The 12,423-nt window shown below is 38.9% G+C and overlaps 1 protein-coding gene across 3 annotated transcripts in view; it reads right to left on the bottom strand.

The window, feature by feature from the left end:
* ACADL (acyl-CoA dehydrogenase long chain) overlaps nucleotides 1-12,423 on the bottom strand; it is a 77,310-nt gene that overhangs the window by 29,821 nt on the left and 35,066 nt on the right. For all 3 annotated transcript variants that reach the window (XM_023541864.2, XM_023541865.2, XM_010602198.3), the window contains 3 exons: nucleotides 11,379-11,543; nucleotides 10,484-10,585; nucleotides 9,443-9,556 (listed from right to left, as the gene is read on the bottom strand). In XM_023541864.2, coding sequence (XP_023397632.2) covers nucleotides 9,443-9,556; nucleotides 10,484-10,585; nucleotides 11,379-11,543 — 381 coding nt within the window. The remainder of the gene's footprint in view (nucleotides 1-9,442; nucleotides 9,557-10,483; nucleotides 10,586-11,378; nucleotides 11,544-12,423) is intronic.

Here is a 12,423-nt window from a genome sequence, read left to right as displayed (position 1 = left end):
ATTGCCCAAGGGTGAAGGAAATGTAGAAAGAAAAGGGTCCATCTATTTACTTGAAACTTCTGGCAGTAAAAATAGAGAACACAGCGTATAAGAGTGTAGGTTCCAAAGTTAGGACATCTGTGTAATTTTGCGCAAGTTACTTAACTTCCCCATGTCTCAACTTACTCATTTGTAGAATGGGGATAATTATAGTACTATCTTATAGAGTTGCTGTGCAGGAAAAAAAAAAGCATAGCAAAGTGCCTGGCACATAGGGAGCAGTTAATAAATAGCAGACACTATCATTATTATTTAACATATGAATTTTATTGTTTTGCTGTCTATTCCCTGGAAAATCATGAGAATTGACATCAACTATGGAGAGTATAGGACACCCCGGTGGTGTAGTGGTTAAGAGCTATGGCTGCTAACCAAAAGGTTGGCAATTTGAATCCCCCAGGTGCTCCTTGGAAACTCTATGGGGCAGTTCTACTCTGTCCTGTACAGTCACTATGAGTCGGAATTGACTCGACAGCAAAGGGTTTGGTTTTGGTTTTTATGGAGAGTATAAGGCACCCTAGTGGCTCAGTGGTTAAGCACGTGGATGCTAACAGAAAGGTCAGTGGTTCGAACTCACCAGGTGCTCTGCAGGAGAAAGATGTTGCAGTCGACTTCTGCAAAGATTTCACCCTTGGAAACCCTATGGGGCAGTTCTACTCTGTCATATAGCATTGCTAGGAGCAGAACTGACTTGATGGCAGTGGTTTTGATGGAGAGTATGGATGAAAAGAAATAAAAATCCTATAACTATTGCTATTGCATTCTAAAAAGAAAATAAATTTTACGACGTCCATCTAAATGGTCAGAAAGGCCCAAAATGTTCAAAATTCAAGGATAACAAAGAATAAGGAAACTGAATTATTATATGATCATAAAATGACATTTGGCCAAGTAAAATATGACATTTACAGGTCGACTTCAATTTTATGACTGGAACCATAGGGCACTCAGCTCCAGAATAGGAAGGGTAGGCATGTATTGGCCATTCATCTCCTCTGACACCACATTCCTAGTTTGAATTACAAAAATATTATTCAAATATACTTAATTATATGAGACAGGAAGATTAAAAAAACCTCAGGAATCTCGAGACATACACATTCATGTTTATATAATGGAAAACACTACTTGGTATCAAGAGTATACCTGTGAAACTAGAATGCTACTGCCACCTAGTGCAATGTTAGAAAACTACCTTTGGCAGAAAACGACGCTTTGAAAAGGATTTAAAACCAGTTCTTGTCCTTTTATTATTTAAAATATAATTAACTAATAAATACTTTAAAAAAAAACACACTTTTCTCCCGTTGGAAAAAAGTAGAGAGCAACTTTCTATTTCCTTCATAGTTAGATGTCAAATCACATGCTTTCTGAGCTATACAGGCAGTTTGGGGAATATTATGGTGATCTTTGTTACAATCTAACATGATGTTCATAAACAGGAAACGCAGATTTCCAGGGGGATGGAAAATATGTCTATTCAACTACTTTTTATAGCAGCAAGAATAGGGCTAAAGGCATGAGGTGTTTTAACAAACATTTTTTTTTAATAATTTTTATTGTGCTTTAAGTGAAAGTTTACAAATCAAGTCAGTCTGTCACATATAAGCTTATATACACCTTACTCCGTACTCCCACTTACTCTCTCCCTCATGAGTCAGCCCGCTCCCTCCTTCCAGTCTCTCCTTTCGTGACAATTTTGCCAGTTTCTAACCCTCTCTACCCTCCTATCTCCCCTCCAGATAGGAGATGCCAACACAGTCTCAAGCATCCACCTGATACAAGTAGCTCACTCTTCATTAGCATCTCTCTCCAACCCATTGTCCAGTCCCTTCCATGTCTGATGAGCTGTCTTCGGGAATGGTTCCTGTCCTGGGCCAACAGAAGGTTTGGGGACCATGACTGCCAGGACTCTTCTAGTCTCAGTCAGACCATTAAGTCTGGTCTTTTTATGAGAATTTGGGGTCTGCATCCCACTGTTCTCCTGCTCCCTCAGGGGTTCTCTGTTGTGCTCCCTGTCAGGGCAGTCATCGGTTGTAGCCGGGCACCATCTAGTTCTTCTGGTCTCAGGATGATGTAAGTCTCTGGTTCATGTGGCCCTTTGTGTCTCTTGGGCTCATAGTTATCGTGTGACCTTGGTGTTCTTCATTCTCCTTTGATCCAGGTGGGTTGAGACCAATTGATGTATCTTATATGGCCGCTTGTTAGCATTTAAGACCCCAGACGCCACATTTCAAAGTGGGATACAGAATGTTTTCATAATAGAATTATTTTGCCAATTGACTTAGAAGTCCCCTTAAGCCATAGTCCCCAAACCCCCGCCCTTGCTCCGCTGACCTTCGAAGCATTCAGTTTATCCTGGAAACTTCTTTGCTTTTGGTCCAGTCCAGTTGACCTGACCTTCTGTGTATGGAGTATTGTCCTTCCCTTCACCTAAAGTAGTTCTTATCTACTAACTAATCAGTAAATAACCCTCTCCCACCCTCCTTCCCTCCCCGCCTCGTAACCACAAAAGAATGTGTTCTTCTCAGTTTATACTATTTCTCAAGATCTTATAATAGTGGTCTTATACAATATTTGTCCTTTTGCCTCTGACTAATTTCACTCAGCATAATGCCTTCCAGGTTCCTCCATGTTATGAAATGTTTCACAGATTCGTCACTGTTCTTTATCAATGCGTAGTATTCCATTGTGTGAATATACCACAATTTATTTAACCATTCATCCGTTGATGGACACCTTGGTTGCTTCCAACTTTTTGCTATTGTAAACAGAGCTGCAATAATCATGGGTGTGCATATATCTGTTTGTGTAAAGGCTCTTATTTCTCTAGAGTATATTCCAAGGAGTGGGATTTCTGGGTTGTATGGTAGTTCTATTTCTAACTTTTTAAGAAAACGTCAGACAGATTTCCAAAGTGGTTGTACCATTTTATATTCCCACCAGCAGTGTATAAGAGTTCCAATATCTCCGCAGCCTCTCCAACATTTATTATTTTGTGTTTTTTGGATTAATGCCAGCCTTGTTGGAGTGAGATGGAATCTCATCGTAGTTTTAATTTGCATTTCTCTAATGGCTAACGATCGAGAGCATTTTCTCATGTGTCTGTTAGCTGCCTGAATATCTTCTTTAATGAAGTGTGTGTTCATATCCTTTGCCCACTTTTTGATTGGGTTATTTGTCTTTTTGTGGTTGAGTTTTGACAGAATCATATAGATTTTAGAGATCAGGCGCTGGTCGGAGATGTCACAGCTGAAAGTTCTTTCCCAATCTGTAGGTGGTCTTTTTACTCTTTTGGTGAAGTCTTTAGATGAGCATAGGTGTTTGATTTTTAGGAGCTCGCAGTTATCTGGTTTCTCTTCATCATTTTTGGTAATGTTAACAAACATTTTTGATGTGACGGTGGTGGTGGTTGGATTTCAGAAGAAAATGATCATTCCCCTTTTGGGTAGAGTTAAGAAAGTCACAGAGTGGTATCAAGAACTTCATGTTGCTAGAAGCCTGTAGTGTGCATTTTCAGGCTCATACTTTCAAATTATATTTGAGCAAACTACCATTAGAAGCCCCCATGCATCTGTCAGTTTGTCATACTGTGGGGGCTTACATGTTGCTGTGATGCTGGAAGCTATGCCACCAGTATTCAGATACCAGCAGGGTCACTCATGGTGGACAGGTTTGGCTGAGCTTTCAGACTAAGACAGACTAGGAAGAAGGACCTGGTGGTTTACTTCTGAGAAAAGTCAGCCAGTGAAACCCTTATGAACAGCAACGGAACATTGTCTGATACAGTACCAGAAGATGAGCCCCTCAGGCTGGAAGGCGCTCAAAAGACAATGGGGAAGAGCTGCCTCCTCAAAGTAGAGTGACCTTAATGACATGGATGGAGTCAAGCTTTCAGCACCTTCATTTGCTAATGTGACACAACTCAAAATGAGAAGAAACAGCTGCAGACATTCATTAATAATCGGAACATGGAATGTAAGAAGTATGAATCTAGGAAAATTGGAAACCATCAAAAATGAAATGGAATGCATAAACATCAGTGTCCTAGGCATTAAGGAGCTGAAAGGGACTGGTACTGGCCATTCTGAACTAAACAATCATATGATCTACTATGCCGGGAATGACAACTTGAAGAGGAATGGCACTGCATTCATCATCAAGATCTATCCTGAGGTACAGTGCTGTCAGTGACAGGTTAATATCCATACGTCTACAAGTGAGACCAGGTAATACCACTATTATTTAAATTTACACACTGACCACTAAGGCTAAAGATAAAGAAATTGAAGGTTTTTACTAACTTCTGCAGTCTGAAATAGATCAAACATGCAGTCAAGATGCATTGATAATTAGTGGTGATTGGAATTCAAAAGTTGGAAACAAAGAAGAAGCACTGATAGTTGGAAAATACGGTCCTGGTGATAGGAACGATGTCTGATATCACATGATAGAATTTTGTAAGACCAACAACTTCAGCCTTGCAAATACCTTTTTTCAACAACATAAATGGTGACTATAACATGTGGACCTTGTTGAATGGAATGCACAGGAATAAAATTGACTACATCTGTGAAAAGAGACTGGAAAAGCTCAATATCCTCAGTCAGAACAAGGCGAGAGGCCAACTGTGAAACAGAACATCAATTACTCATATGCAAGTTCAAGTTGAAGCTGAAGAAAATTAGAACGAGTCCGTGAGAGCCAAAGTATGACCTTGAGTATATCCCACCCGAATTTAGAGACCATTTCAAGAATAGATTTGATGCACTGAACATTAATGACTGAAGACCAGATGAGTTGTGGAATGATGTCAAGGACATCATACATGAAGAAAGCAACAGGTCATTAAAACGACAGGAGAGAAAGAAAAGACCTAAATGGACATCAGAAGAGACTCTGAAACTTGCTCTTGAATGTCGAGTAGCTAAAGAAAACGGAAGAAATGATGAAGTAGAAGAGCTGAACAGAAGATTTCAAAAGGCAGCTCAAGAAGACAAAAGTAAAGTATTATAATGACATACGCAAAGACCTGGATATACAAACCCAAAAGGGAGAACATGCTCAGGATTTCTCAAGCTGAAAGAACTGAAGAAAAAATTCAAGTCTTGAGTTGCAATAGTGAAGGATTCTATTGGTAAAATACCGCACGATGCAGGAAGCTTCAAAACAAGATGGATGGAATACACAGGCACTGTACCAAAAAGAATTGGTAGATGTTCAAACATTTCAGGAGATAGCATAAGATCAAGAACTGATGGCACTGAAGGAAGAAGTCCAAGCTGGACTGAAGGCAATGGTGAAAAACAAGGCTCCAGAAATTGATGGAATACCAATTGAGATGTTTCCACAAATGGATGCAGCCCTGGAAGTGCACACTCATCTATGCCAAGAAATTTGGAAGACAGCTACCTGGCTAACTGACTGGAAGAGATCCATATTTATGCCTATTCCAAAGAAAAGCTGATCCAACCAAATGCAGAAATTATCGAACAGTATCATTAATACCACACACAAGTAAAATTTTGCTGAAAATCCTTCAAAATCTGTTGTAGCAGTACATCAACAGAGAACTGCCAGAAATTTAAGCCGGATTCAGAAGAGGATGTGGAACAAAGGATATCAATGCTGATGTCAGATGGATCTTGGCTGAAAGCAGAGAATACCAGAAAGGTGTTTACCTGTGTTTTATTGACTATGCACAGGCATTCAACTGTGTGGATCATAACAAACTATGGATAACACTGTGAAGAATGGAAACTCCAGAATACTTAATTGTGCTCACGAGGAACCTGTATATAGATCAAGATGCACTCATTCCAACAGAACAAGGGGATACTGTGTGGTTTAAAGTCAGGAAAGGTGTGCAGCAGGGTTGTATCTTTTCACTATACTTATTCAATCTGTATGCTTAGTAAATAAACCCAGAAGCTAGACCATATGAAGAACTTGGCTTCAGGACTAGAGGAAGACTCATTAACTACCTGCAATATGCAGATGGTACAACCTTGCTTGTTGAAAGCAAAGAGGACTTGAAGCATTTACTGATGAAGATCAAAGACCACAGCCTTCAGTATGGATTACACCTCAACACAAAGAAAACAAAAATCCTCACAACTGGACCAATAAGCAACGTCATGATAAACGGAAAAGAGATTCAAGTTGTCAAGGACTTCATTTTACTTGGATCCGCAATCAGCACCCATGGAAGCAGCAGTCAGGAAATCAAACGACACATTACATTGGGCAAATTTGCTACAAGAGACCTCTTTAAAGTGTTAAAAAGCAAAGATACCACTTTGACGACTAAGGCTCAACCAAAGCCATGGTGTTTTCAATCGCCTCATATGCATGCGAAAGCTGGGCAATGAATAAGGGTGGCCAAAGAATTGACACCTTTGAATTATGGCATTGGCAAAGAATATTGAATATACCATGGACTGCCAAAAGAACGAACAATCTGTCTTGGAAGAAGTATAGCCAGAATGCTCCTTGGAAACAAGGACAGTGAGACTTGGTTCCACATACTTTGGACATGTTATCCGGAGAGATCAGTCCCTGGAAAAAGACATCATGCTTGGTAAAGTAGAGAGTCAGCAAAAAAGAGGAAGACCCTCAATGAGATGGATTGACAGGGCTGCTGCAACAATGGGCTCAAGCATAACGATTGTGAGCATGGCACAGGACAGGCAGTGTTTCGTTCTGTGGTACATAGGTTGCTATGAGTCGGAATCGACTTGACAGCACCTAACAACAACAACAATAATCCTTTGAAGCCACTCAATAAATACTTGCTTAACGAAACAAAAAGGAATAAATCATGTATGCCAGTATTTTTCAGCTGGATACTACTTGCATTGTGAGTACTTGTCATATGAAGCTATCTCTGAATTACCGGACATTTAATAACACTGGCTCTGAGGGCACTAATGCCTGTTTCACACCCAGTCACTGTGCACTCCCCTCACCAACATTTCTAAATGCCCCTCAGGGGTGCAGGTAGTACAGCCCTTGAGAATCACTGATATATATACATCATTGATTTATGGGAATATAAAATATAACATCTTTGTTTTTAAGGAAATCACAATTTTGGCAAGTCACTGTTTTTTAGTTTTTTTCCTTGATTGAGTGTGTGCCTCATTTCCACAGACTCAGAATAACTATTTTTAGATGTTATGACAATAAGGAAAGGTAGGAGGTAAAGAAATCTTTATAGGATGGAAAAAGTTAACATATAGATAGGAAATTATTCCCAAAATGACAGGCAGAAGATCCAGAACATGAGCAAGAAGTTGATAAAAAGGCTCCATTTTTTGGAACAAAATAAAGCAAGACATTTTGTAAGGAGAAAAAAATAACTACTAACTTTAATTAGTGCTTACTCTGCTAAGCAATATTCTAAGCACTTTACGTGTATTATCTCATCGAATCATCACAGCAACCTAGGAGGTAACAGCTCACATTACACATGTCTTACAGGCAAGAGAAAGACTTCTGAGAGAGAATACAACTTGCTTAGACCACAGAGACTCAAATCGCTATGCTAGGATTTGAACCATGCCCGAACTTAATGTCTACGCTGGTCCTGAAAAGTTACGAAGGTGTTTCATCTCGCGACCTTAACCTTTCACAAAACCTTTCGATCAAAGTCATCATACTTATGACTTTTCAAATAAATTTCCAACTCCAGGTTTTTCGCTTGTAAAATGTTTCACCAATTTGATGACTGCATTGTTTATAAACTGTTCTGCTAACAAGAAACTAACCAAAACAAAACAAAAATAAACAAGCTCATTGTCGTCAAGTTGATCCTGGCTCTCCTGGTGACCCCACGTGTTACAGAGTAGGACTGAGCTACATAGGGTGTTCTTGGCTGTAATCTTCATGGAAGCAGACTGCCAGGCATTGCTAGGTGGGTTCAAACTGCCAATCTTTTGGTCAGTAGCCAAGGTCAAACCATTTATGCCATCCAGGGACTTTATAACAAGAAACTAGAGAGTCAAAAATTTAATTTCCATATTTGGTGACTATGCTGCCATATAGGAGCCCCTGTGGTCCAGTGGTTAAAAGTTCGGCTGCTAACCAAAAGGGTGGCAGTTCAAGTCTATCAGCAGCTCCTTGGAAATCCTACGGGACAGTTCTACTCTGTCCTATAGGGTCGCTATGAGTCGGAATGGACTCGACGGCAACAGGTTTATGCCACCACATACTGAGTTCTTTTGGAAATAACTTAAGCCTCCTGACAAAATCCAAACCTTAAATAAACACAATCATTCACCTTCTCTGCTCTTGTACGTGGGCGGCTGAACCTTTCTAACAAAGATGACATAAAAAAAGTTAAAAGTACCACTATATGTTCATGATCACTAACCTCATCTAGGTCCTCACTACTGCCAATTGCCTTACTGTGTTTCTCTAGTTGGTTCAGTCTCTCACTCTGAAGAGGGTATTTCAAAACTTCCTCTCTCTCCTTGGACACATTCACTCACCTCTCTCTCAAGAATTGACCTTCTCTATTGTTATTTAAGGAAACAGAAGCCTCAGAAAGGAACTTTTGTAGTTTTCTACCAAGAGAGCTACATATCTGACTGAACTCATACCCATCTTTCTTCCTTTCCTCCTGTTACCATAGAGGAAGGATCTCTCCCATTGAAATGGAAAGACCTATCCTTCCATCTGCTTCAGCACCCACACTCTCCCACTTTCTCAAAGATGATGTACAGTTGACTATCCCTTCCATACTGATATAGTCCTTGTCTTCATCTTACTAAAACCTTTCTCTAGGTATTAAAATATACTCCATGATTTCTCATTCTAACAAGAAAAAAATTAAAAACCCCCAAATATCTCCCGTAGCCCCCAAATTCTTTCCTTTCTTCAATTACCATCCTTTCTTTCAACTACTTTTCATACCCAAACTCAGGGAAGAGTTGGCTGCCATGCATGTCTCTACTCCCTCATTTCCATTCACTCCTCCACTTCCAGCTTTTATTAAAGTCACCAATATAACCTCCATATAATTATATCCAACGGACACTCTTTGGCTTTATCTTCTTTTCCATCCAAACACCATTTGGCACCAATCCTTCCTTCTTGAAACATTCTCTTGGCGTCTGTGACAATTCTCACCTCTTTCTCTTTTTCCTTTCTAGCTATTCAGTCTCAGCCTCCTTTGCAGGCTCTTGTTTTCCTACGTCACCTTTAAATCTTCTAGTTTTAATCAGGACTCTATCCTAGCACTTCTTGTCTTACTCTCCAAAGCCTCTCTCAAGATGTTCTCACCCACTTCCATGGCTTCTAATGCCACCTAAATGAAAATTACCCCAAATTTATGTGCAGCCTAGACCCATTTCAGATGAGCAAATTGATATGTACTACTAAACCATGACGATGAGCTTACCTGTATCTGTGCAACTGTTTTCCCAAAAGCTTTTCTTTGTTTAACGTAGTTCCTGGTTTCTTCAAACATGAATTCACTGGCTGAAATTCCCACGTCAGCAATCAATAGCCTTTCCTATAACTCAAAAATTAGGCCCCGAACATTATTCACATCATATAAGTGACTATCTCATGATTTCAATTATAATAAATCCCATAAATAATCCTTATAAAACTCTTCGAGGCTAATTTATTTCTTAACTCTTTAAATCTAGAGATTTATGACATTATTTTGACATATCTGTAAGAATAACTTTCTAAAGCTGTCCTTATTGCATATCAATATATATCATTTATTTAATACCCCCTTTTCTCTCTCGTTTATAGATGAGTAAAGCAATTCCATAGTTGATTTTTATTTATTGATCTCTGTGTACCATATGTCCTAATCTCTCTGTGGAAATCAACATCTTAAAGTCCACAGTTTAAATTCTGCCTGTTAGTGCAAAAGTACCCCTAGTCACTTTAACCCCCTCTTATCATATCCTATTTCCATGCCAGCGTTCCTGGCCCTTGTCCTAATTCCACGTTTAGTCCATGCCATGGCAGTCACCAAGGAGGTATACTCCCTTTTATTGCCATTTGAGGCTCAATGATTCCCATGAACCTAAACTCCAAAAGGGCAGATGAAGGAACTGACCCTTGTGGCTAAAGCTTTTCAGTCTGAACATATTATCTTTTCCCCTTTGATTTGGTTATTACCAAGATGTGCCAAATGCCTTCTCTGACATTTTCTTTCAAAGAAGTAAACGACTTATAGTTAAGAACCTAAAACCATTCCAAGGAGGAATCAGAACCCAAACACTTACTTTTGCTATCCACTTTATCCGCTTTGATTCAATGATTCATCTAGCCTACAAAATTCTTATTTTTTACAATTTTAAGTTCTACTCAAATAATTGGCTAGACCATAAGTTTTGCATGCATGGATTTTTATAGTCTATATTATTCTATCCCAGTTCATTATTTACTCAAAAAGACGGAATCTTGAAACATTTCTCACCTGTGGAAGCTCTTTCATGAGGTAATAGAAGGCTTTATTTTCTTCTCCAAGTAGAGCATTAGCTGGCAAGCGTACATCTTCAAAGAATAGTTCAGCAGTATCCTAAGAAACCACAGAATTAAGTAGAGAACGATCTCATTTAACTCAGATCTGATGAGGTGACTATTATTACTCCCATTTCAGAAAAAAAACAAAAACCAAACAAAACTGAAGCTAAGTTGAAGTGGTTAATTACTAACACAGCTAATAAGTGGTGAACAAGGGATTCAAACCCAGATCTGTCTGATTCCAAAGCTTATGCCTACCTCACTATAATACACTGTCTTTCTAGCTCTACCATTGTCCAGTTATCTATGTACTGAGAACTAAGGATTTCTAATCAAACCAAAACAACCCACTGCCATTAGTTTGATTCCAACCCATAGTGACCCTATAGGACAGAGTAGAACTGTCACATAGGGTTTCCAAGGAGCAGCTGGTGGATTCCAACTGCTGACCTTTTGGTTAGCAGCCAAGCTCTTAATCACTATGCCACCAGGTCCAAGGATTTCCAATGCATACTAAATATGAATTTCTTTTTGGTAACTATATACCACATAGAAGAAAAATATTTTCTGTTCATAATTTTCCTCAATTTCCTAAAGAGAGGGTCGATTACCATGCAACTGATTTTGCCAGTTCTGAAGCAGACATTCAAATGCCCTGGTTCACTCCCATTACTGACCACCAGGAAGAGCCACTGTGGTGTAAATGGTGGAATAAATCCCTGAAAAGCATATTTCAGGAACTCACTGTAGAAAGGCTGATTGTGCCACACGTATATTCTCTAGGTAAGTGAGGCATCTATTACAGTGATAATAAACTCATTACCTGAGTATGATTTATTATGACTTACCTGGGCTTTTAATCCTATTTTATGCAGCTTTTGTCCCTTGATAAATCCTTTCATCCCATTTTCCACCAGAAAAAGGCTAATGCCATGGGCAGGGGAGCGAGCGTCACGATTTGTGACTGCAACCACTATCACAACATCACTCAGCCAGCCATTTGTGATGAATACCTGCAAAACCCCAAACATACTATAATATGCCATAATTCAGGTCCATGTGCAAATTATGATGGGGAGAAAGCAAATTCAGGAAGACTACAACTGTTAAGACATGCTTTATACCTCTCTTTGTCCCCTATCCAAGTATAAGAAATATGGAACGTTACGAAAGAAAAAGAAAATCCTCTATTAGTCCACCATACAAATGTCATTGTGACATTTATTCCTTGTCTTTTTTCTTTTAATATAGTTCAAATTATTCTGTATTTGCATTTTATATCCTAACCTTTTCACTTAATGTTAACGTAATCTTTTTCCTGTACTATTACAGATGGTACTGGGCTTGGCGTGGGCTATTACAAACTCTATGTTGATATTTTAATGGTTGCACATTAGTTCATCTTATTGACATTGATATTTACTCACCCAATGATATTTACTTCCATTACTTTTGCTTGCTTTCAATTTTTATTATTTCTAATAGAGTTTTTGAAGCAGACTAAATGGTACCTCTCCTGAGTGGTTCTCACACAAGACCATAACTGAGGAAACTCGGCCTGCTTAGAAAGCCAGAGTCATGGGAGAATGGGTTCCCATTTCACTTTTGGCCAAACACACCCTCTGTATGCAAGGAGTTAATAATTACACATTAGAATAAGCACCAGCTTATTATAATCCTTAAGATGAATAATTCAGACTAATCTTTCCTAAAGTATGTTTCAAGATCACCAGTCACTCAAAATAACCTATAAAAAGAGAATTTCCTAGGGCATAAAATATAATATACCATGCTTTGGGAGACTGACAATGTACATCAGCATATCAAAGACTGAGAAGATGTGCACATTTTCCAAATGTATTTGACCACAGGTATTATTTTTCTAATAATTAT

Source organism: Loxodonta africana, chromosome 6 (assembly GCF_030014295.1).
Source record: "Loxodonta africana isolate mLoxAfr1 chromosome 6, mLoxAfr1.hap2, whole genome shotgun sequence".
In the NCBI taxonomy this organism is placed as follows: domain Eukaryota; kingdom Metazoa; phylum Chordata; class Mammalia; order Proboscidea; family Elephantidae; genus Loxodonta; species Loxodonta africana.
Note: the sequence above shows the minus strand (reverse complement) of the source record. Positions and strands in the feature narration are given on the sequence as shown.